The sequence below is a fragment of the Trachypithecus francoisi genome, unplaced genomic scaffold (assembly GCF_009764315.1).
Source record: "Trachypithecus francoisi isolate TF-2019V2 unplaced genomic scaffold, Tfra_2.0 Contig01585, whole genome shotgun sequence".
NCBI classification, from domain to species: Eukaryota; Metazoa; Chordata; class Mammalia; order Primates; family Cercopithecidae; genus Trachypithecus; species Trachypithecus francoisi.
Window position 1 is genome coordinate 7,741,042 of NW_022681444.1, and position 26,935 is coordinate 7,767,976.

Here is a 26,935-nt window from a genome sequence, read left to right on the forward strand (position 1 = left end):
GTTAACAGATAAGAGATGGCATGTGGCCGGGCGCGGTGGCTCAAGCCTGTAATCCCAGCACTTTGGGAGGCCGAGACGGGTGGATCACGAGGTCAGGAGATCGAGACCATCCTGGTCTACACGGTGAAACCCCGTCTCTACTAAAAATACAAAAAACTAGCCGGGCGAGGTGGCGGGCGCCTGTAGTCCCAGCTACTTGGGAGGCTGAGGCAGGAGAATGGCGTAAACCCGGGAGGCGGAGCTTGCAGTGAGCTGAGATCTGGCCACTGCACTCCAGTCCGGGCGACAGAGCAAGACTCCACCTCAAAAAAAAAAAAAAAAAAAAGAGATGGCATGTAAGAGAAAAGAGAAAAGCCCTGTGACTATGTGTTTGGCCAGAGCACCTGAGTTTAAGAAAAAGTGTCCCATTTTTTGAGAACTGGAGGGAGTGCAGACTGGAATGGAACATGGATAAGGACTGTGGGGGATCAGAAGTTTGTTTTGGGGCCAGACGCGGTGGCTCACACCTGTGATCCCGGCACTATGGGAGGCGGAGGCAGGAAGATCACCTGAGGACAGGACTCTGGGACCAGCCTGGCCAAAATGGCAAAATCCCATCTCTATTACAAATACAAAAATTAGCCAGCCGTGGAGGCACATGCCTGTGATCCCAGCTACCTGGGAGGCTGAGACAGGAGAATGGCTTGAACCTGGGAGGCGGAGGTTGCAGTGAGCCTAGATCATACCACTGCATTCCAGCCTGGGTGACAGAGTGAGACTCCATCTCCAAAAATAAATAAATAAATAAATAAATAAATAAATAAATAAATAAAAAGTTTGTTTTGGGGTAGGTTAACAGGGTCACTGCAGTACACCACTCTGGAGCCATCATTCACACTTGCTGGACTCCAGGCCTCTGCTGACAAAGGTCCAATGGTGATGCTGCATTAGGCATCTAAGGAGAGACGTCAAACAGGTGGCTGAACAAGAATCATGTGAGATACAAAACATGAGTCAAGTAATTCTCACAATTCCCAGAAGAAAAAGAAAGTATCATTAATTCCAACTTACAAAGGAGAAACACAAAATCCAAGATTCCCATTTCAAGCCCATGAAATCAAGAAAAGAATTTAAGTGTCCTGTTTACTAAGTATATATATCCCATAAAATATAAAATTTACAAAGAAATTTTTATTTAGAGATTCAGGGGGTGGGTCTCACTATGTTGTCCAGGCTGGTCTTGAACTCCTGGCCGTGAGCAGTCCTCCTGCCTCAGCCTTTCAGGTAGCTGGAAAAAAAAATTTATTTTTTTTTGGCTCACCAGACCAGTGGTTTTGCAGGTGAAACAATCACAGTGGTGAAAGGGCCCACTCTTAATGAACAGAATGCCACTTTTACATGTTCTTTCAAAACAAAGAAGATGGCTGGGCGCAGTGGCTCATGCCTATAATCCCAGCACTTTGGGAGGCCGAGGTGGGCAGATCACCTGAGGTGAGGAGTTTGAGACCAGCCTGGTCAACATGGTGAAACCTCGTCTCTACTGAAAATACAAAAATTAGCTAGGTGTGGTGGTGGGCGCTTGTAATCCCAGCTACGTGGGAGGCTGAGGCAGGAAAATTGCTTGACCTTGGGAGGCAGAGGTTGCAGTGAGCCGAGATTGCATCATTGCATTCCAGCCTGGGCAACAAGAGTGAAACTCCGTCTCAAAAAAAAAAAGAAAAGAAAAGAAAAGAAAAAATCAGAAATGGACTTGTAAGTAGCTAGATTATATACACAAACTCCTTTTAGTTTTTGCTTTCCTTCATGCTAAGCTTTACCTATTTGCTGTCATCTCTTATAACAACATTTTTGTTTTCCTAAACGTATTGGAGTCAGTCCATGCTGCAGAACTGGCTTATAGGAAATTAAGCCCCTTCATAAGGTCCACAAACAGGACCTACTGAACATGTAACTTGAAAAAGAATGTTATAGGCTTCAGTGCAGTATCCATTTTCAAACATTTCAGAAACCTCGGGAAAAGTTTTAAATAGTCAATTCTAAGTAATGTGGGGTCTGTAAGCATGCAGGTCTGAGGTTTATAAACATTTTAGTGAGTCACTGAAAGTACTGTATAATTATTTCCTCTAGAACTCTTCAGATAACTACTGCCAAAAAGTGATTCTGCTTCTGGCCAACACTTTGTGAGTAATGAACCATATTTTCCACCTGCAGGGAGAAGTTTTCTTGGAATTCCAGAAAATGTTGGCAAGAACCTCCTGGTTCTCCTTCTGGAGCTACAAATCTTCACAAATTTCTCATATATGATTAGTGGTAATCACTGTGGAAAAGCCTAGACATACTCAAAGGCTGGAGCTACACCAAACAACCTCTAAAACTCTTTTCTTCAATAACTTGACTCAATGTTCAAAAGTTGCTGGCAAGAGTACATTTACAGTAGTTCTTATGGAGGAACGTATGTGTTAACTCTGAATTACCCACATCTCAGATAAGCTGATTCACACCCAAGTTTATCATTTCAGTGACATTTGGAAATCTATCTGTAAGTCTATAAATCTATTGATAATTCTATCTGTAATTCTATTATAATTCTCTGAACATAAGTTATCAGAGTCTTATCAAGAACCATAAATCATTTACGTTTAATCATGTATGCTTTGACCTCATAGTCTCACTTCTGAGAATTTAGTTTGAGGAAATAATCTCAACCCATACACCATGCAAACAGCTTTGGAAGTAAAGAGTTTACTACTGTATTGTTTATACAAGTAAGTAAATGAGTCAAAAACTGATAATAGCCTATAAATCAAACAATACAGAATTAGTTAGGCAAATTATAACTTTGTTACAATAATGCACAGCTACTAAAATTCCAAATATTTTTTCTTTCTTTTTTAACTTCTCTTCCAATAACTTTGATAAAACTCCAATTATTTAAACTACACTTTTGGCTAGGCACAATGCCTCACTCCTATAATCCCAGCACTTTGAAAGGCTGACGTGGGAAGACTGCTTGAGCCCAGGAGTTGAAGACCAGCCTGGGCAACATAGCCAGCCCCCTCCCTAAAAAAAAAAATGTAAAAAATTTTTAAAAAAAATCTAAAAACAAAAATGTATACTTTTGCAGGTAAAAACATGGAAAATGCTTACAATATTAAATGGAGAATCGAGAAGAATATAAATTATAGCTATATAACTATACTAGGATTAACATTCTTAACATTCTTTTTTTTTTTTTTTTTTTTTTTGGAGACAGAGTCTCGGTCTGTGGCCCAGGCTGGAGTACAGTGGCGTAATCTAGGCTCACTGCAAGCTCCACCTCCTGGGTTCACGCCATTCTCCTGCCTCAGTCTCCCCAGTACCTGGGATTAGAGGTGCATACCACCATGTCCAGCTAGTTTTTTGTCTTTTTAGTAGAGACAGGGTTGCACCACGTTAGCCAGGATGGTCTCCATCTCCTGACCTCGTGATCTGCCCACCTCAGCCTCCCAAAGTGCTAGGATTACAGGTGTGAACCACCGCACCCGGCCTTTTTTTTTTTTTTTTTAGACTGAGTCTCGTCTGTCACGCAGGCTGGAGTGCAGTGGCATGTTCTCAGCTCACTGCAACCTCCGCCTCCTGGGTTCAAGCGATTCTCCTGCCTCAGCCTCCGGAGTAGCTGGGATTACAGATGTGCACCACCAAGCCCAGCTAATTTTTGTATTTTTTTTTTTTTTTTGAGACGGAGTCTCGCTCTGTCGCCCAGGCTGGAGTGCAGTGGCTGGATCTCAGCTCACTGCAAGCTCCGCCTCCCGGGTTCACGCCATTCTCCTGCCTCAGCCTCCCGAGTAGCTGGGACTACAGGCGCCCGCCACCTCGCCCGGCTAGTTTTTTGTATTTTTTAGTAGAGATGGGGTTTCACCGTGTTAGCCAGGATGTTCTCGATCTCCTGACCTCGCGATCCACCCGTCTCGGCCTCCCAAAGTGCTGGGATTACAGGCTTGAGCCACCGCGCCCGGCCAATTTTTGTATTTTTAATAGAAACGGGGTTTCACCATGTTGGCCAGGCTGGTCTCAAACTCCTGACCTCAAGCAATCCACCCGCCTCGGCCTCCCAAAGTGCTGGGATTACAGGCATAAGCCACTGCACCCAGACAATGTTCTTAAATATTATACATATCTGCAAATGATATCAGGAAGAAAACTTTGAAAAATGAGGATTTTTGATTTATAAGGGTTTGTGAGATTTTGTCCTTTAATTCAGTTTTAGTAATATTATTTTTACATGCACCCCCAAGGACTGGCCACTGATTCCATTATGTCTAAAGAAATGGTGAACATCTCCCTGAAAATGCAACTGCCCTAAGTGGAGCCCACTAGGTGAAGAAGCTATAGGGCTTCCTTGTCCAGGGCTTCCAGGACTGCTCATGTTTTCCTGAAGAGACAGATGCAGCCTCAGATGTCAGGCAGGGAAGAACCTAAACTGCTAAATTCTTACAGCGGGGAAAAGTTCTCTTTTTAGTGAATCTGCTTTTTGTTTTGCTTTTTTTTTGTGGGGGGGAGTGGAGTCTTGCTCTGTCACCCAGGCTGGAGTGCAGTGGTGTGATCTCGGCTCACTGCAACCTCCACCTCCTGTGTTCAAGCGATTTTCCTGCCTTAGCCTTCCGAGTAGCTGGGATTACAGGCACGTGCCATCAGGCCCAGCTAATTTTTTTTTTCTATTTTTAGTAGAGATGGGGTTTCACCATGTTGGTCAGGCCGGTCTTGAACTCCTGACCTTGTGATCCGCCCGCCTCGGCCTCCGAAAGTTCTGGGATTACAGGCGTGAGCCACCGCGCCTGGCTGTGAATCTGCATTTTTAAAAAATCAACATATTTTCACCAAAATGAGCCCACAGATTTGTGCATCAGGACAAACAATGGATAGTCATAACATTAAAATGAACTGCGTTGTGATACAAAAATATAGTATATGTGCAGCATAAAAAGCATCTTTTCTCCTAGATACTTAAATAGAGGTAGTAATCCTGTTTTACAGTTAGATTTTTGGTTTTTTTATTATTTTTATTTTTATTTTTATTTTTTTTGTGGCGGGGACAGTCTCACTCTTTCGCCCAGGCTGGAGTGCAGTGGTGTGATCTCGGCTCACTGCAACCTCTGCCTTCCAGGATCAAGCGATTCTCCTGCCTCAGCCTCTAGAGTAGCTTGGACTACAGGCACACGCCACCACGCCCGGCTAATTTTTGTATTTTTAGTAGAGATGGGGTTTCACCATGTTGGCCAGAGTGGTCTCCAACTCCTGACCTCAGGTGATCCACCCGCCTTCGCCTCCCAAAGTGCTGGGATTTACAGGTGTGAGCCACTGTGCCCAGCCTACAGTTAGATTTGAAGACTTAAAGATCAAACAGCGGTAGGGCTACAAAGGCAAGAATGCCAATGACCCCCTCTACTTCTCTTTCCTTTGAAATCCATACAAAAAAAAGGGAAAGAAACATCATCTTTGCACAGAGAGCCATTTTTTATCACACTGACCCTTGTTCATCCATTCAAACACAGCAAAACCTAGGTAAAAAGCAATTTTCAACCAGTATTGTCCATTGAACTTGGACATTCTTTCTATGTGCAGTAATGAGATCCAGCAGTAATCCTGTAAATTCTAAATCATCCTTTTGGGCAGCCAAGATTCTGCCACTGTATCAAATGGCCCAATCTGTACTATGCTGATGGTTAAGGATGGTACTTAAGTAAGGCATTATTTCTAGTCAGCCATGAAAAATAGTAACTGGGTCTAAAATGTTAAAAGCAGCTTCTTGTTTCCTATGCCATCAATCAATTCCACATTTTATTTATTTATTTATTTATTTTTCGAGATGGAGTCTTGCTCGGTTGCCCAGGCTAGAGTGCAGTGGCATAGTCTCGGCTCACTGCAACCTGTGCCTCCTGGATTCAAGTGATTCTCTTGCCTCAGCTTCCCGAGTAGCTGGTATTACAGGCACCTGCCAGTAGGCCAGGCTAATTTTTATATTTTTAGTAGAGACAGGGTTTCGCCTTGTTGGCAAGGCTGGTCTTGAACTCCTGACCTCAGGTGATCTGCCTGCCTCGGCCTCCCAATGATAGGTGTGAGCCACCGCGCCTGGCCAACATGCTCCGTTTTCTGTAACAAGCCCTAATCGAGAAGCTCTGGGGTGGAAATGAGATTCTGTATTGAGTAACAGAATGATTACAGCAAGGGAAACCGGATATGCAGCATCTGTATATTAGTATACCTGAACATTGTGCTAGGAGATTCATATTTGTCTTCTCACAATAGTCCCCATAACTCCCTAAGGTGGCTATGATCAGCCTCAGCTTACAGATTCCTAAGTGGATGCTCAGTTTTCATAACCTGCCTAGGGCAGGGCTACCAGGAATTCTGAGCAAGGTTGTTGGCTGGAAAGCGTGCGTCCTTTCCTCTCCTCTGCCCACCACCAAGCAGCGGGCTCCAGCTCTGTGAACACAGAACTTATGTGGCCTCTCCCCATCTTTTAAGACAGACCTGAAGCATGCTGTCAGTCCTTCATCACAGGACAGTGGGAAGGTGACTGAGTCTGGCCTCAGAAGACCTAGATTTGAGTTTTAACTCTGTTATGCTATGTCCACCAATACTTAACCTCACCAGAAGACAAAAATGATAGCATTCCACTGTTCTTTTGAGACTCATCCTTACAAAAATTAGTGTTTACTAAGTTAAGTCAGGGTAGCCAAAAAAAAGTAAAAGCTCTAAAGGAGAAATGTTGGTTATTACGAGATGGTCTTAAATAGCTCCTTTTCTTCTTTTTTTTTCTTTTTTTTTTTTTTGAGACAGGGTCTCACTCTGTCACCTAGGCTGGAGTGTAGTGGTGCCATCTCAACTCATTGCAACCTCCGCCTCCCAGGTTCGAGTGATTCTCATACCTCAGCCTCCCGAGTGCTGGGATTACAGGCGTGAGCCACCACGCCCAGCCAAACAGCTCTTTTTCTAAGGCTAGCTGCAGATGAGGATGTTCATACTGTTTACTCCAGCATCCTTGAAGGTATGCTGAAAACCACTCACTGGAAACAAAACCATGCCTGCAAACATGCACTGCCCTGAGAGGGAGGCAGCCTGGGGGACACCCAGCTCCACGACAGAGCAACACGCCCAGCTCACTTCACCTTCCTGTGCTCCAGGGTCCTTATCTTGGGTAAAATCTGGAAAACTAGCAGTCCCCATTGAGGTTAGCTATTATCATCTATAGCAAGCACGAGGCTCTAAACACTCGGCCTCCTGAAGTGCTGGGACTACAGGTGTGAGCCATGACGCCCGGCCTCCAATATTATTGGAATAATTTTTTAAATTACAGTGATTAGTATACCACAATGCTAATTCATTATTTACTCATTAGAAATAATGGCAACAATTATGTTAGAAAACAGAAAAAACAGGCCAGACATGGGGGTTTATGCCTATAATCCCAGCACTTTGGGAGGTTGAGGTGAGAGAATCACCTGAACCCAGCAGTTTGAGACCAGACAGGGCAACATAGCAAGACCTTGTCTCTACAAAATTTTTCAAAACTGGCTGAGCATGGTGGCACATGCCTGTAGTCCCAGCTACTTGGGAAGCTAAGATAGGAGGATCATTTAAGTCCAGGAGGTTGAGGCTGCAGTGAGCCATGATCTCACCACTGCACTCCAGCCTGGGTAACATAATGAGACCCTATCTCAAAAAAAAGAAAGAAAGAAAGAAAAAAGGAAAAAGAAAAAAAGTGCTCATGAGGCATTATATTAAAATAGTACAAACAGGTCAGGTGTGGTGGCTCACGCCTATAATCCCAGCACTTTGGGAGGTCGAGGCAGGCGGATCACCTGAGCTCAGGATTTCGAGACCAGCCTGGCCAACATGGTGAAACTCCATCTCTATTAAAAACACAAAAATTAGCCAGGCATGGCTGGGGGTGCCTGTAATCCCAGATACTCAGGAGGCTGAGGCAGGAGAATCACTGGAACCCGGGAGGCGGAGGCTGCAGTGAGCCGAGTTCGTGCAACTGCATTTCAGCCTGGGCAACAGAGCAAGGCTCCGTCTCAAAATAAATTAAATAAATAAAATAAAATAGCACAAATACACACATTTGTTTACTGATATTCTTTCTAATGTTTGAAAAGGTTTCACGATTTTCTAAAATGTCATTTTAATTACAGAATGTTTCAAAAGAGCATGTTTACAGCTCCTCCCAACAGAACATCTGACTCAGAAACCTGTACTTGCAGTTCTCCTTAAAATAAAAGGAACACTATGTATTGCAAGATATTTAATGTGTATCTGTACCACCTATAATTTATTCCATAAATTACTATAATTTTTGATTAACAAAAGGAACTAAATCCAAAATACAGATATGACAGACTATAAAAAAAGTCATGATTAACAGTAAGTAAATAAAATATAAAACAACTTGGTCATAACGCAGCACAGGAATATGAGGGGGCGCGCTGGCTCATGCTTGTAATCCCAGCAGTTTGGGAGGCCAAGACGGGTGGATCACTTGAGGTCAGGAGTGCAAGACTAGCCTGGCCAACGTGATGAAACCCTGCCTCTACCAAAAATACAAAAAATTAGCCGGGTATAGTGGCATGTGCCTGTAATCCCAGCTACTTGGGAGGCTGAGGCAGGAGAATCGCTTGAATCTGGAAGGTGGAGGTTGCACTTAGGCGAGATTGTGCTACTGCACTCCAGCCTGGGCAACACAGTGAGACTGTCTTAAAAAAAAAAAAAAAAAAAAGAGACAAAGCATTGACAAAAGAAACAAACACGAAAAAAATATAAACCTTTGCAAGGTCAAGGGAAGTTCAGGGTACAGGGAAGCAGTCCACGATCATGTTACGTTTTCTGGTATTTATTTTATCACTATATTAGATATTTGTACTTCATTCTGAACCTTAGTATTCTGTTTCACTGCATCCTTTCTGTCACTAAAGAAATCTGTAATGAATGGTCCAGCAGAGGTTATCATCTAATTTAGGGCTCCAGTGCAGGGTTTCTCACACTCAGCACTATAGACATTTCGGTCCAGGTCGTTCTTTGTTGTGAAGCTGTCCTATTTATTGCGGGATGCTTAGCTGCCTCCCTGGCCTCTTCTCTCTAGATACCAGTAGCAACCCCTTAGCCACAATCCCTGAGACAACCAAAACTGTCTCTGAACACTGACAAATGTGGCTGGAGTAGGGAGTAAAGCTGTCCCTAGTTGAGAACCATTATGCTAATGTCAACAGATGAAGATTCATCTCAGTTTATTGGCATATTGTTGTTTTAAACCAATGGGGTGATCTTAAGGCATTTATCTCTTCCTAACTTTTAAACCTATCCAAGGCCGTATGCTACACATTTACAGTTTAGAAAGAACTAAATTGAGACATTTTCAAACGCCTTCCTGCCCAAGGGCCCTGGCTGCTCTCTATTGAATACTTGTCCCATGCAGGTCCTAATCATCTCTCAAGTCTTGTTAAGGCCTTAACTGCAAAGTCCCTTGGAAAGCTTCTTCCTGACCCCAGAGCACGAGCATGTCAGCAATCCCATTGTACGCTCTCACAGCACGTTGTACTCTTACTTTGTGGCAACTACCATAATTGCAATTAAATAATCACTTTTGTCATTATTAATGTCTCCTCCATTTCAGCAGAAGTCATAGCAATCTTGCTGGCTCATGCATCCCCAGGGCATTAAAAGAACTGTTGTCGCAGCACGGTGGCTCACGTCTATAATCCCAGCACTTTGGGAGGCCAGGGCGGGTGGATCAAGGCGGATGGATCATGGTGGTCTGAGGAGTTTGAGACCAGCTCGACCAATATGGTGAAACCCCATGTCTACGAAAAATACAAACAATTAGCTGGGCATGGCGGTGGGCACCTGTAATCTCAGCTACTGAGGGAGGAGAATCACTTGAACCCAGGGGGCAGAGGTTGCAGGGAGTCGAGATTGCACCACTTCACTCGAGCCTGGGCAAAAGAGCGAAACTCCATCTCAAAAAAAAAAAAAAAATTTTTTTATCACTGACCAACATGGCTACTTTATTACTAGTAACAAATTATTCTGCACTTCACATGCAATCAAAATACAATGATATAGACCATGGCTTAAAGATAAATCCCTTAAGGCAAAATCATGACTAAGAATAGACTTTGAGCATTCATTTTTGTCTTTGGTTAACAACAAAACCTATTTATGAAAAGACGAAAATGGTGGTAAGAGGAACAATAAGGCGTGCTTCATTAGACAGCAATGAATGAGCTGAGGAACAGAATGGATGTAACTGGGGACATCTTTCCAGTTTTTTGACCTACTTATAAGCACTATTTTTTTTTTTTTTTTTTGAGATAGAGTTTTGCTCGTCATCCAGGCTGGAGTGCAATGGTGAGATCTCGGCTCACTGCAACCTCCGCCTCCTGGGTTCAAGCAATTCTTGTGCTTCAGACTCCCTAGTAGCTGGGGTTATAGGTGCCCGCCACCACGCCCAGCTAATTTTTATATTTTTAGTAGAGACGGGGTTTCACCATGGTGGCCAGGCTGTTCTCGAACTCCTAAGCTCAGGTGATCCATCTGCCTAGGCCTCCCAAAGTGCTGGGATTACAGGCGTGAGCCACCGCGCCTGGCTGATAAACACTAATTTTAATACTGTTTATTCCACAGAGCATACACCATATTACTTACTTGTTTTTTAAATGTCTGATACCCTGAAATATATTTAAATTCCTCAAAGGGATGCATATTCCTGGGTCCACAGATGAGTTTCAGACTGTCTGAAGGACCCTTGACATTTTATGTAGAGACCTAGCAACACTTTCTAGGAACAGGGTCCGTAACTTTTTTTTTTTTTTTTTTGAGACGGAATCTTGCTCTGTTGCCCAGGCTGGAGGGCAGGTGCGCAATCTCGGCTCACTGCAACCTCCGCCTCCCGGGTTCAAGTGTTTCTCCTGCATCAGCCTCCTGAGTAGCTGGGATCACAGCCACATGCCACCACGCCCGGCTGATTTTTGTATTTTTAATAGAGATGGGGTTTAATAGAGACAGAGTCTCAAACTCCTGACCTTGGGATCCGCCAACCTTGGCCTCCCAAAGTCCTGGGATTACAGGCGTGAGCCACTGCGCCCGGCTGGGGTCCATAACTTTAATATGATTCTCAAAGGTGTGAGTTTAAGACCCATAGTCTTATATGGTTTTATTTAATTTTAATCATCTAGGGATATTCCCACTGTGTTTGGTCCATCCTTTAGGAAGAAAAAGAATAAAGTTTTGCTTACTGATTTCCTCTCCTGTTTCAGTTCCTGAACATAGCGTGCCAAGTCCACAATGATCTGTGATGCCATGTTCTCGGAGATAACTTCATGCTGCCCCGCATAATCATTCATTTCGTTCAGGGTGGAAATGAAAGCTTTACATGATGTATACCTATGGAACAGAACACACGCCACTCCGTTTCACACAAGGCCACGTTCATTCATATTCTGCTTTACACCAAGAAAATATTAGTTAAAATCAGGTTAATTGGCATCACCTCCCATAGGATCCTGAGTATTCATTACACATTGAGTCTTCTCATCAAAATGGCTCAGAATTAATTACAATGGAAACACTTTTCATTTTGCAAAACTGAACCGCTCCGTGTAATGTAATATTTGGCTTTGTTAATACTTAGCCAAGATATAATCCACAATTCATATACATGCTATATGTACTAATGTAAAGGATATTTAGATATACATTAGAGATACAATATTTGAGCTGTCTGTGTTAAGATGCCTTAATTGCTGACTGCAATGGACATATTTCTTGGATGAATGATTAGCATAACAGGGACTCCTGATAGTGCCAAACCAAATCAAGACTCTAGAATGCAGATTCCATACTTCCTGTTTTTGCTTAATTACATTCTAAAGTTTTCCTAATTACTTTAATTGAAACAATCTGGTATAGGTCCAGTGACTCCGTATAAGAAAAGTTAATTATGTTTTTATTGTTCTCTCCTCCAATTTAAAACTGACACAAAATGAATGGGAAATGCAACTTATTTTTATAGACATGTATTTCTCCTTTCTGTGTGTAGTCACCAATGGCATGTGTCTATTACACGACAATTTTCAATTGTAAACATACTTGTATTCTTCTTCCTCCTTCGAGTTCTTTTTAGGTTGGTACTTCTTTGAAAGGTTCCTAAAATAAAAATGCAGACCTGTCAGCTTTACATAGAAAGATAATTGAGAAATCAGGAATGAAAGATAACATTAGTGCTTTTGTTACAAGTTTAAAACAAACAAAAAAAATGTCCACAGCTGAAATCCATCTCCTTCCATTTTTCAACATGTGTGATGAAGCTACTGTTATTAAGAATGTGCACAGCTTTTCATCTTTTGTCTGAAAGGCAGAACGAATAAGAACAGAATTATTTAATTGGAGAGGACAGACCATGTGTAAATATGCAGTGGCTCTTTTTTTTTTTGAGACGGAGTCTCATTCTGTTGCCCAGGCTGGAGTGCGGTGGTGTGATCTCAGCTCACTGCAACTTCTGCCTCCCGAGTTCAAGTGATTCTCCTGCCTCAGCCTCCCGAGTAGCTTGGACTACAGGTGCCCGCCACTACGCCTGGCTAATTTTTTTTGTATATTTTTAATAGAGAGGAGGTGTCACCAAGTTGGTCAGCCTGGTCTTGAACTCCTGACCTCAAATGATCTGCCTGCCTCGGCCTCCCAAAGTGCTGGGATCACAGGTGTGAGCCACCGCACCCAGCCGTTCAGTGGCTTTCATTTGTAGCACTGAGCTGTTTTTCTTATCAGGCCACCATTCTCTCGTGGTCATCCTGAGTTGGGGCATTATTGCTTCAAATCCAAGGAAAACTGTGTCCAAATGTTTAAATTAAAACATTTAACACCGGCTGGGCACGGTGGCTCATGCCTATAATTCCAGTACTTTTGGGAGGCTGAGGCAGGCGGATCACCTGAGGTTGGAAGTTCGAGACTGGCCTGACCAACATGGAGAAACCCCGTCCCTACTAAAAAATACAAAATTAGCTGGGCATGGTGGTGCATGCCTGTAATCCCAGCTACTCAGGAGGCTGAGGCAGAATAATCGCTTGAACCCGGGAGGAGGAGGTTTTAGTGAGTTGAGATTGCGCCATTGCGCTCCAGCTTGGGCAACAAGAATGAAACTCCATTAAAAAAAAAAAAAAAATCAGAGTTCAAGGGCATGTTTCTAAGGCTGTGTGGCTGCTCTACCAGAGAGCACATGAAAACCACCTGTGAATAAGTCTTCTTGAAGGAAGTCGAGACAATATTTTGGGGGTGTTGATGCTAAGACATTTAATTAGAAAAACTTTTTTTTTTTTTTTTTGAGACAGTCTTGCTCTGTCACCCAGGCTGGAGTGCAGTGGCCGGATCTCAGCTCACCGCAAGCTCCGCCTCCCAGGTTTACGCCATTCTCCTGCCTCAGCCTCCCGAGTAGCTGGGACTACAGGCGCCCGCCACCTCGCCTGGCTAGTTTTTTATATTTTTTAGTAGAGACGGGGTTTCACTGTATTAGCCAGAATGGTCTCGATCTCCTGACCTCGTGATCCGCCCATCTCGGCCTCCCAAAGTGCTGGGATTACAGGCTTGAGCCACCGCGCCCGGCCTTAATTAGAAAAACTTTTAACCTGCCTAGCAGGTTTGCATTGAACACATTCAGACTGGCCAAAATCATCCTAGTTTCCCTTCCTAATCTCATCTAGAAGTTAAGAATCTAAGTATTTTTCTTTATATTTACAAATAGACGCAAAAACTAAGAGGTAATCACGTAAAAAAAACCCTCACTAACACTGGTTCTACTGACTGATTCTCCTGGGTCCTGGCTTTAGGTGACTGTAGTTAGAGAAATAGCCATAGCATGTTTTCTTGTTTGTTTGAGACAGAGTTTCCCTCGTTTCCCAGGCTGGAGTGCAATGGCACGATCTTGGCTTACTGCAACCTCCGCCTCCCAGGTTCAAGTGATTCTCCTGCCTCAGCCTCCCAAGTAGCTGGGATTGCAGGCATACACCACCATGCCCAGCTAATGTCTGTGCTTTTTATTTTTAGTAGAGACGGGGTTTCACCACATTGGCCAGGCTAGTCTCGAACTCCTAAGCTCAGTCCCCCAAAGTGCCACTGCACCTGGCCAAGAAATAGCGAGAGCATGCTGAACAGTAATCCACAGTAGGAACTCTCCATGTGTCAGCTTCCCAGTCCTCACTTCCTTGTTAATTCCCTGTTGCTATTCCTCTTTATTATTTCACATTTTACTTTTATTTCTTCTACTTCCCCCAAATCCACAGATGTGCCTAGAAAAATATGTGATAATGAATTTACAATTTTGATCATGGTATGTTTCGCATACCAAGTGACATGTAGTTTCATCTGTAACAAATGCTACTAGATGATGGGAGAGGCCACCGGCTTTAGTACAAAGGGCATTGCTCTGGGAATCAAGAGACCATGTGCCCGGACAGCATGACCTCAGCAAATGAGCCAGTCTGTGCTTCCCGTTCCTAATGTGCACGTCAGCAGGGGTTGGACGAGATGACCTCCGTTGTCCTTCTTGTTTTGAAATTCTGAGGGACTAGATAACATCCAGTAGAATATCAACTGTTGCAGTTATTCAAAAAATGGAGGCATGTATATATAATAATAGTTTAAAAGTTATAATTAGACCAATTGATGAACGAATATAGTTAATTCAAGACTGAGATCATGTCGGCATACACGTCAATGTATCAACTATGACATGCTTTCTCTGCCGATACTGAGGATACATAGCAGAGTTTAATAATTCTAGATCCAAAAGAATGTGAAAAAGCAATTATTTCCTTAAAGAACATCCCTTGGAGAAAAAACAATGCAAAAAAGAGAAATATTTTATGTCAAAAGCACAGTACAGGTCTTTGAGTTGGATTATGATAACAATTACTCCTTAAAAGGTAGATGTAGTAAAAACACCACCACAAGGATCAAGAATGAAAGGGGGCTGGGCACGGTGGCTCACGCCTGTAATCCCAGCACTTTGGGAGGCCAAAGCGGGCAGATCAAAAGGTCAGCAGTTTGAGACCAGCCTGACCAACATGGTGAAATCCCGTCTGTATTAAAAATACAAAAATTAGCTGGGCGTGGTGGTGCGTGCCTGTAATTCCAGCTATTCGGGAGGCTGGGGCAGGAGAATGGCTTGAACCCGGGAAGCAGAGGTTGCAGTGAGCTGAGATTGTGCCACTGTACTCTAGCCTGGGCGACAGAGTGAGACTCCATCTCAAAAAAAAAAAAAAGAAAGAAAGGGAAGTGTGCGCAAAACAGATGACTACATAATCAATGGGTTATTTTCCAAATATATTAAGAGCAGCACATATGGGTGATTAGAGTACTGGAAAAGCCTAGTGGCTGCATGTGAGATACTTCTAGTGCATGGTTTATTTTACAATTCATTGTTATTTTTTATTTTAATTTTTTTAGAGACAGGGTCTTGTTCTGTCACCTGGACTGGAGTGCAGCGGCGTGATCATGGCTCACTGCAGCCCTGAACTCCTGGGCCCCAGGGATCTTCCCACCTTAGCCTCCCAAGTAGCTAGGACTACAGGTACACACCACCACGCCCAGCTCACTTTTATTATTTATTTTCTGTAGAGACAGAGTCTTGCCATGTTGCTGAGGCTGGTCACAAACTCCTAGCCTCAAGTAATCCTCTCACCTCAGCCTCCCAAAGTGCTGGAATTACAGGCATGAGCCACTGTGCCCAGACTACTGCATGCTTTTAAATATTAATCATTTTGGCCGGGCGCGGTGGCTCAAGCCTGTAATCCCAGCACTTTGGGAGACCAAGATGGGCAGATCACGAGGTCAGGAGATCAAGACCATCCTGGCTAACATGGTGAAACCCCGTCTCTACTAAAAAATACAAAAAGCTAGCCGAGTGAGGTGGCGGCTGCCTGTAGTCCCAGCTACTCGGGAGGCTGAGGCAGGAGAATGGCGTAAACCCGGGAGGCGGAGCTTGCAGTGAGCTGAGATCCGGCCACTGCACTCCAGCCTGGGCGACAGAGCGAGACTCCATCTCAAAAAAAAAAAAAAAAAAAAAAAATTAATCATTTCTTCTGTTACCTATAACTTACAAATTGAAAATACTACTTATAAATTCACACCTCATATAAAAATTATTCCAAAATGTTAAATCCACATTTTCTTTGTAGCTTCCTTCCAGTCCTTAGCAGCCATAAAAATCATGTAAGTTTTATATCTAGTTGAAGGAAGCCTTACTTGAGTCTGAATCTATTGATCCAGGTAAAACCAGTACTCTTTATAGTTCTCTTTTACCAGTCAAATCCTAAACAGGATTAAATTAGATCCCTTGTAGGTGATACACTGTAAAGACCATTGAGTTCTGATGAATGGGAATCACTTTGACAATACTGGCATATATAGCATTCAAAATGCTTCTTAAAAGCCCTAATAAATAATTCACTCTATAAATACCAGCATAAACCTAGAAGCTAAAGAGATCTCGAAGTGAACTTCATTTCTAAGGATATCTCAGGAACTGCTACAAAAAAAGGTCAACTTTCCCTTGCTGTTCTCTTGGGACAAGCTTTTTGCCCATTTGTATTACCGTTATTTAAAAAACGAACACGGTTCGTTTGGGCATAGTTGCTCATGCCTGTAATCCCAGCACTTTGGGAGGCCGAGGCAGGCGGATCGTGAGTTCGAGACCAGCCTGGCCAACACGGTGAAACCCCGTCTCTACTAAAAATACAAAAATTAGTTGGGCATGGTGGCACATACCTGTAGTCCCAGCTACTTGGGAGGGTGATACAGGAGAATCGCTTAAACCTGGGAGGCGGAGGTTGCAGTGAGCTGAGATCATGCCACTGCACTCCAGCCTAGGTGACAGAGCGAGACTTCGTCTCAAAACAAAACAATCAAACAAAACCCACAACAACACAACAAAAAAACAAGCAAATAAACCACTTAAAAAAACTTTCGATTTATAGGGTCTTTCTGAGAAATGTGACGTGTTTTCAGGTAGAAAATCTCAACTTGTTTTTCAGGTAGCCTAACTAAAAGGTAAAAGAAAAAATAAACATTCTTTTATAAGGATGGTGGATTTAGACCTGGCTGATTTGAAAACCCACAGGAAAGCTTTAAAAATTAATTACTCGGCCCTATTCCAGAGCCTCTGAAACAGAAGGTCCAGGGTGGGGCCCAAGAATGTTTTGTGTTTTCTTCAGTCTTATTTTTTTAAAGCTCACCACAAGATTTCTGGATCAAGATGGCAGAATAAAATGCAGCCAGAGAATTGTGCTTTCCCAACAACAAAAGGTGGTAAAATAAAAGCCAGGGAAAATTTTAACAGCAGAAAACTAAAAAAAAAAAAAAAAAAAAAAAAAAAAATGAAGAAAGGAGTCTAACCTCAGTCCATACACTTTAGAAAGTAATGACCAAGAAGAGAAACAGAAAATTCTGGGACAGCTTAGAATGGAGCTGAATCCTTCCTCCCCATCACAGGAAGGGAAACAATGTCCACAAACCCTGAAAATCAACCCAGACAGAAGTAAACTGGGAGGTGAGTGCTCACGGAATAGTGATGGAAAAATTCTGAGAGGAAGACATCTATGCTGACCACCCAAGGCCTTGGGCAGAAGCCGGGGCTTGCCCCCGGGAGGTCCACTTTCCAGGCTTCAGGCTGAGTGCCCTGGGGGTTCACCCCAAACCCAGGGAGTCCACAGGATTAGGCATATGGGTGGGCTGTGTCCCTACCCAAATCTCAACTTGAATTGTATCTCCCAGAATTCCCACATGCTGTGGGAGGGACCCAGGGGGAGGTAATTGGATCATGGGGGGTTGGTCTTTCCTGTGCTATTCTCGTGATAATGAATAAGTTTCACGAGATCTGATGGGTTTATCAGGGGTTTCCGCTTTTGCTTCTTCCTCATTTTCCCTTGCTGCTGCCATGTAAGAAGCGCCTTTTGCCCCCAGCCACGATTCTGAGGCCTCCCCAGCCATGTGGAACTGTAAGTCAAATTAAACCTCTTTTTCTTCCCAGTCTCGGGTATGTCTTTATCAGCAGCGTGAAAACGGACTAATACAATTAGGAAAATCTTTGACCTAATGGCGTAAACCCCGTAACAGAACCTCTAACAAAGTTTCAGAAGAAATGACAGAGCTCAGAGTCTCAAAGCCAGGCCCTTTCCCCACCCCGACTCTACAAACACCTGTCCTTGGCCTTCAGCAAACCAAGCAGAACGTACAATACCCCAGCCTCAAGTGGAACTCCAAGGGAAAGACCAGTGGCACCAGAAATGGAAGGAAGCGTGGCAAGGAACACTCACCTACACTCCATCAGAGCAGATGGCACCGGTGCGGCTCACATTAGAATCGAACACACGACCGGTGTTGGCCTAAGACTTTTACGCTCTTTACCTCATTAGCCCACTCAGCAACCTTATAAGGTGAGGATGAGGATGATGATGATTCACATTTTACACATGAAAAAGATGAAACAAGGAGAGTAATTTGACCCAATTCCTACTGCTGTTAAGTAGAAGAACCAGGATTACATACCCGGCACTGGGACTCTTGAGTCTGAACTCAACCACTTCACTAAAGTGCCCCTATTAAACAGAAGCCAGGTGGCCAGGGGCGGTGGCTCACGCCTGTAATCCCAGCAGTTGGGAGGTCGAAGTGGGTGGATCATCTGAGGTCAGGAGTTTGAGACCAGCCTGGCCAACATGGCAAGACCCTGTCTCTACTAAAAATACAAAAATTAGCCAGCCATGGGCTGGGCGTAGTGGGTCATGCCTGTAATCCCAGCACTCTGGGAGACCGAGGCGGGTGGATCACCTGAGGTCAGGAGTTTGAGACTAGCCTGACATGGTGAAACCCCCTCTACTAAAAATACAAAATTAGCCAGGTGTGGTGGTGGTGCATGCCTGTAATCCCAACTACTCGGGAGGCTGAGGCAGGAGAATCGCTTCAACCCAGGAGGCGGTGGGTGGTTGCAGTGAGCCAAGATTGTGCCATTGCACTCTAGCCTGGGCAACAAGGGCAAAGCTCCGTCTCAAAAAAAAAAAAAAAAAAAAAATTGCCAGGTGTGGTGGTGTGTGCCTGTAATCCCAGGTGCTTGGGAGGCTGAGGCAGGAGAATTGCTTGAACCTGGGAGGCAGAGGTTGCGGTGAGCTGAGATCGCACCACTGCATTCCAGCCTGGGCAACAGAGTGGGACTTTGTCTCAAAAAAAAACAAACAAACCAATAAACAAATATAAGCAAAGTGAAAGATATGACAGGTAATACAGAAGGAAAAGGAAAAAAAAAAAACTGCAGTCTGCAAGAAAACAGATAAGGAAAATAAGCAAAAATCATACTCTTCCAGATTATTTATACTATAGACAAACTTAGTAAAAACACAAAGGCAATAAATCCAGAATCCCAACACTACGGGATAAAATAAAACGGAATGAGAAGGAAGACACAAAGCTGGGGAAATGAACTAAGGACTAAAATATACCACTATAGAACCCATCAATAAATGAGGGTGGATATCAAATTTAATAGGGGAAAGGTTTGAAATAACCATAATGTGAAAATAATCAGAAAAAAAAGAATCTAAAGAGTAAGATGAAACGTAAGGATAACTCATATCTCTGAAGTATATGACCCAGTAAGTAGAAGAAAAAAAACGTTCAGACATAATCAAAGAACGTTCCCTGAAATAAATGAAGCATAGAATTTACACCAGAAAGAGTTCTAAGAAAAGCTATCTGATAAAGGATGATCAACTCCAAGGCATTGCTTAGTGAAGTTATCAGACTGCTAAGATGAACTAAAATTATTCATATATTTACTCAGAAACAGCCATGTTGCCTACAGAGAAAAACATCTGACTGGCCCCAGACTTTTCCTCCAGAAGATGATGCAGCCACATGGAGAGAGAAAGAGTGACCAGAGAACAACCAAGTCAAAGTGTTGAAGTATGGTGGCATTCTCAAGCAAGAAAGAACTCAGGGAACACATCCCAAGCTCTAACTAGGGGGAAAATATTCTTCTTTAATGCCAAGAGTCAAGGAGAGACGCTGTTGTAGAGAGAAATGTTGAGATGACTCTACATTCAAATATAGAACTACGACAAAACGGGTTTCAGTACCAAGTCATATAACTCAACTGGAAGAAGGAGCAAAACATGTATATATATTTTCCTTATCTTTCGTAGCAGTCAATTGAGCCTGTTTAAAATTTCAACATGGAATTATACACAATAACATCCTACAAGGTTTTTTTCATAATCTTTTTGATAAATTTTACAAAAGTTTAATATTTATTTTTTTTGAGAGTCTGTCACCCAGGCTGGAGTGCAGTGGCGTCATCTTGGCTCACTGCAACCTCCACCTCCTGAGTAGCTGGGATTAAAGGCATGTGCCACCATGCCTGGCTAATTTTTGTGCTTTTAGTAGAGAGACGGGGTTTCACCATATTAGCCAGGCTGGTCTCAAACTCCTAACATCAGGTCATCTGCCTGCCTCGGCCTCCCAAAATGCTGGGATTACAGGTATAAGCCACCACGCCTGGCCTAAAGAGTTTATTTTTTAAAGCTTAGCAGATCCCTCAGTTTCACTTTATTGTCATTTATACTGTTAAATTTAAGTTCATTTTATATATATGATATATATAATATGCAATATGTTGTATAAAATGATTTCACCTAGTTACCCTCTATATACAATGAGCTCCAATTAAAAACAGACCAAGACTTGAATGGTTCATTTTTTAAAAGCATAAATGGCTCAGATGTATCAAAAGATGTTCAACTCCCATGCATACTAAGAGAAATGCAATTTAAGACCTAGATGTACCAATTGTTAAGTATCAAGTTGACAAAGATCAGTTTGGAAACAAGGCAGCAGTGAGGGTGAGGTTGAGCAGGCCCTGTTACTCTGCTAACGGAGTGTCAGGGGCCACAGCTTCTGAAAAGGGACTGGAGATCATGCCGCTGCACTCCAACCTGGGTGACAGAAACTCCGTCTCAAAAATAAATTAGGTTCAGACTCAGAAAAAAAAATTAGGAATTTCAACCTACACTATCTTGAATAGATAAGTGACCTACAGCAGGGACTGGCAAACTTTTTCTGTAAAGGACCAGAAAGCAAATATTTCAGGGCCAGGTGCGGTGGCTCATGACTGTAATCCCAGCACTTTGGGAGGCCGAGGCAGGTGGATCACGAGGTCAGGAGTTTGAGATCAGCCTGGCCAATATGGTGAAACCCCATCTCTACTAAAAATACGAAAATTAGCCAGGCGTGGTGGTGTGTGCCTGTAGTCCCTGCTGTTCAGGAGGCTGAGGCAGGAGAATCCCTTGAACCCGGGAGGTGGAGGTTGCAGTGAGCCGAGATTGTGCTACTGCACTCCAGCCTGGGTGACAGAGCGAGACTCCGTCTAAAAAAAAAAAATTCAGACTTGCAAGTAACTGCCTCTCTTTTGCACTCAACAGCCAATTGTCCACAAAAGTGGCCATAGATAATATGCATGGGCACGGCAACATTCCAACAAATCTTTATTTACAGAACCAAGTAGTGGATGGATTTGGCCCATGTTAAGACCTGATCTACAGGAATCAAAGTCTTCTATGTTTATGTCTAAAATAAGTTAGCATTTTCCCCTGCAATGCAGAAAAAAAAATATTTAATGATAGATGTCTCTCCCAAAGGTCACACTGATTTTTCAACATCATATTACTATTTCAAGCAAGTATCTGTTGAATATGTTGTTGCCACACTGGCCTTTCTATTCCTTGTACATGTTCCCATCTCAGGACCTTGTACTTGCTCCCCTGACTTCCTCACATGTCTGGCTTTTTTTTTGTGATTCACTTCTCAAGCAATGGGTTTTCCCTGACCAGCCTAGCTAAGTAACAACCCCCGACTTCAATCTCTACTGCATCACTGCGTTTACATATTTGGAGTCAAACGCTATCTTAAATGCTTGAATTCTTTGCTAATTTGCATGCAGTTCTGTTTTCTGCTGTGAGAAAGTGAGCACTCCAGGTTCAGGCACTCGTTCATTAAAGCATTAAAGCATCCCTAGTGACTGAAACTCAGCTGGCACCTCGTTGTTCTACTTTTTGTTGTTAAAATCTCATCAGCTCTCACAGGCCGGTACAAACACATAATTCCCCATAAAACAAAGCTGGCTAAATATCTTAGGCCTGTACCCTGCCGATTCACTCACAATCTACAAATATTTACTGGGCACCTACTATGTGCCAGGCACTGTTTTGCACTGTGACACATTAGTGAGATCTCCATCCATAAGGGGCTTGCATTCTAGCTGAGAGGCTGCAGGAGACAGTGAGCAGTAAATATAATACACAGATTTCTCTGGGAAGGTTTGGGGAGATGTTGTTCAAATGAGACAAAATTTTAGGAGAAATAAGTTCAAGAGATCTAGTGTACAACATGGTGTCTCCAGTTAATAACAATGTATTGTATACTTGAAAATTGCCAGGCCGGGTGCTCACACCTATAATCCCAGCAGGTATGAGGCCTCGGCGGGAGGATCGCTTGAACCCAGAAGTTCAAGACCAGCATGGGCAACATGGTGAAATTCTGTCTCTACAAAAAATACAAAAATTAGCCGGGTGTGGCAGCGCATTCCTGTGGTCCCAGCTACTTGGGAGGCTGAGGTGGGAGGATCACTTGAGCCTGGGAGGTGAGCCAAGATCGTGCCGCTGCACTCCACCCGGGATGACAGTGAGACCCTGTCTCAAGAAAGAGGGAAGGGAAGGGAAGGGAAAGGGAGGGGTTGCTAACTTGCTAGAAGAGTAGATTTTAATGTTCTTACCACACAAAAAAATTAAGTTTGTGCAGTAATGCAGATGTTAATTAGCCTGATTTGGGCATTCTGCAGTGTATATATATTTCAAAACATCATGTTGTATACCATAAATATATATAATTTTATATACAAATAATATAGAAAGATATATTGTTAATTTTCAAAACTAAATAAATGAGAAGACTATATAAAATGGTAGAAAGTTACCAGTAATATAGGAAAAGTGAAAAGCAAAGCAGGCTAAGTGGGCTAGGGGACGAAGTGGGCCTCACTGAGCAGAAACTGGGAGGAGGAGAGGGAGTCAGCCACGTGGAGCCTGGGGAAGAACACATAGGTGATATCTGCATCAAAAGGCCAGCACAGTAGCTCTCGGGTGAGGGGATGCCTGGCATGTACAAGCGACAGGAAGGAGGCCTCTGTACGATTACAGCAGAGAGAAGGAGGAAGAGAGTTAAAACAGATGTCAGGAAGGTGTGGGGACCAGATTATACAAGGTTTTGTGGGACTTTCACTCGAAAGTTTTTGGATTTACTCTGAATGAAATGGGGACGCATTGGAATTTTGAACAAAGGAGTACTGTAATCTGGCTGCTTTGTAGAAATCAGGGAATAGGGGATAGAGGTAGAATAAGGGAAACTAATTAGTAGACTCATCATAACCAGGAAAAAGATCATGGACCACATAGCCCATGTGACATGGACCACAGGGGCAGCAGTGGAGGTGATAATGAGTGTCAGATCCTGGATAAATCTGTAGAGGAGCCAAGATTTCCTGATGGCTTGGGATGGGGAGTGTGAGAATGTGAGAGAAAGAAGAGAGCCAGAGATGATGACATCAGGATTTTTTTTTTTTTTTTTTGAGATGGAGTCTTGCTCTGTCACGCAGGCTGGAGTGCAATGGCACAATCTCGGCTCACTGCAACCTCTGCCGCCCGGGTTTCAAGGGATTCTCCTGCCTTAGCCTCCCGAGTAGCTAGGATTACAGGCACCCGCCACCAAGCCTGGCTAATGTTTTTGTATTTTTAATAGAGATAGGGTTTCACCATGTTGGGCGGGCTGGCCTTGAACTCTTGATCTAAAGTGATTCACCCGCACCTGGGTGATGCTATGGTTTTTGAACTAAACCAGGAAGGATGCAGCTACCCTAAGGTGAGTGGAGGAAAATCTAGGTCGTGGAAATGCAGGTTTTAATTTTTTTTGAGATAGGGTCTTGCTCTGTTGCCCAGGCTAGAGTGGAGTAGTGAAATCATGGCTCAATGCAGCCCCAATGTCTTAGGCTTAAGCATCCACCCTCCTCAGCCTCTCGAATAGGTGAGACTCCAAGTGTGCGCCACCATGCCTGGCTAATTTTTTAAAATTCTTTTTAGAGGCAAGGTCTTGCTATGTTGCTCAGGCTCATCTCCAACTCCTGGCCTCAAGTACCCACCTCAGCCTCCTGAAGTGCTGAGATTTTAAGTGTGAGCCACTTCACTTGGCCTAGACATGTGGATTTTTAAGTTGGGGAGATCAGGAGTTCAGTTTCAGACATGTTACATTTCAGATGGTTTTTAGATGTTTCTTTTCTTTCTTTTTTTTGAGACGGAGTCTTGCTCTGTCACCCAGGCTGGAGTGCAGTGGTACAATCTTGGCTCACTGCAAGCTCTGCCTCCCGGGTTCATGCCACTCTCTTGCCTCAGCCTCCCGAGTAGCTGGGACTACAGGCGCCCACCACCATGTCCAGCTGATTTTTTGTATTTTTAGTAGGGATGGGGTTTCACCGTGTTAACCAGGATGGTTTCGATCTCCTGACCTCGTGATCCACCCGCCTTGGCCTCCGAGGCGGGATTAGAGGCATGAGCCACTGCGCCCGACCAAGTTTTTAGACATTTCTAAGTGAAGATTTTGAGCAAGCTGTTTCTGGAATTCAGGAGAGAGGTCTGGCTTGGAGATCCATATCTGCGAGTTGTTGCCATATGGATCATAGCTAAAGCCATCAGACAGTTGAGGTCACTGGGAGAGTACAAACGAGAAAGGGAGAAGGACTGAGAAGCAGGTCCTGGGCACAGCGATGTGAAGAGGAGGGGCCAGCAAGGGAGACTGTGGTGGGAAGAACACCAGTAGCCCACTCGACAGCTCACATGTAGCCCATTTTCACACGAAAGACAACACTGCATGACAGTGCAGTATTCAAATAATCAAAGTGAAACAGACCATGTTCTATTCCTACTTTCAGTTTGAAAAGCCCTGACATGTTTACAAGACTGATATGCACACAGGGCACTGGAAACTGATCTGGATTCTCCACTTAGAAAAATTATTTCATTGGCCGGGCGTGGTGGCTCACGCTTGTAATCCCAGCACTTTGGGAGGCCAAGGCGGGCAGATCACAAGGTCAGGAGATCGAGACCATCCTGGCTAACAAGATGAAACCCCATCTCTACTAAAAATACAAAAAAATTAGCCAAGCGTGGTGGCCGGCGCCTGCAGTCCCAGCTACTCAGGAGGCTGAGGCAGGAGAATGGCGTGAACCTGGGAGGCGGAGCTTGCAGTGAGCCGAGATTGCACCACTGCACTCCAGCCTGGGTGACAGAGCGAAACTGTCTCAAAAAAAAAAAAAAAAAGAAAGAAAAATTATTTCATTGTGTGATATTTTACATGTTATTCACTCAATAAAAACAAGATCTAGGGCCAGGCACAGTGGTTCATACCTGTAATCCCAGCTTGCTGAAACAACAACAGAAGCCCTTATAAGAACGCATAGCTCTTTTTTTTTTTTTTTTTTCTGAGATGGAGTCTTGCTCTGTTGCCCAGGCTGGAGTGCAGTGGCATGATCTTGGCTCACTGCAACCTTCACTTCCTGGGTTCAAGCGATTTTCCTGCCTCAGCCTCCTGAATAGCTGGGATTACAGGTGCCTGCCACCACACCCAGCTAATTTTTGTATTTTTAGTAGAGATGAGGTTTCACCATCTTGACTAGGCTGGTCTCAAACTCCTGACCTCGTGATCCACCCTCCTCGGCCTCCCAAAGTGTGGGATTATAGGCGTGAGCCACTGTGCCTGGCCAAGACCACATATCTCTTATGCAGATGCTCTTTGGATTAAAACTCAATGGTGAGGGAGCTTGAAGAAAGTTTTTTTTTTTAAAGAAAAAAAAGAAACAAGGGGCCAGGCATGGTGGCTCACACCTATAATCCCAGCACTTTGGGAGGCCGAGGCAGGTGGATCACCTAAGGTCAGGAGTTCAAGACCAGCCTGGCCAACATGGTGAAACACCTTCTCTACTAAAAATATAAAAATTAGCCAGGCATGATGACACGAACCTGTAATCCCAGTTACTTGGGAGGCTGAGGCAGGAGAATCGCTTGAACCTGGGAGGCGGAGATTGCAGTGAGCTGAGATTATGCCACTGCACTCCAGCCTGGGCGACAGAGCGAAACTGTCTCAAAAAAAAAAGACAAAACTAAATGTTACTAAATCAAAAGCATCTAGCTCTTTAACAGGCCTTAAAACAATATCCACAAGCCAATTCAACTACAACTACACAACAAGAAATCATTATACACTTGCATGCCACTTCAAGTTCAAGCTTAGTTCTACCAAGAACTTTTAAATAAAAACACAAATTTCTTGGATAATCTCATCACTAAAGATGTAAGGAGATCCAAAGTACTTCTGAAAAAAAAAATAGAGACAGGGATCTCACTATGTTGCCCAGGCTAGTCTTGAACTCTCTGGACTCACGCAATCCTCCCTCATCGGCCTCCAAAGTGCTGTGATTGCAGGCGTGAGCCACCACTCCTGGCCCCAAAGTACTTTTTTTTTTTTTTTTCTTTGAGAAGGAGTCTCACTCAGTCACCCAGGATAGAATGCAGTGGCACAATCTGGGCTCACTGCAACCTCCACCTCCCGGGTTCAAGCGATTCTCGTGCCTTGCCCTCCCAAGTAGCTGGGATTACAGGCGCCTGCCACCACGCCCCACTAATTTTTGTATTTTTAGTAGAGGTGGGGTTTCACCATGTCGGCCAGGCTGGTCTCGAACTCCTGACCTCAGGCAATCCGCCCACATCTGCCTCCTGAAGTGCTGGGATTACAGGCATTAGCCACTGTGACCAGTCCGAAGTATTTTTAAAATACTATCCACAGG

At 43.7% G+C, this 26,935-nt stretch overlaps 1 protein-coding gene across 15 annotated transcripts in view; it reads right to left on the reverse strand.

Annotated features, from left to right (window-relative positions):
- FNBP1 (formin binding protein 1) overlaps positions 1-26,935 on the reverse strand; it is a 163,841-nt gene that overhangs the window by 83,013 nt on the left and 53,893 nt on the right. For all 15 annotated transcript variants that reach the window (XM_033193845.1, XM_033193801.1, XM_033193777.1 and 12 more), the window contains exons 3-4: positions 12,103-12,159; positions 11,250-11,397 (exon numbers count right to left, since the gene is read on the reverse strand). In XM_033193845.1, coding sequence (XP_033049736.1) covers positions 11,250-11,397; positions 12,103-12,159 — 205 coding nt within the window. The remainder of the gene's footprint in view (positions 1-11,249; positions 11,398-12,102; positions 12,160-26,935) is intronic.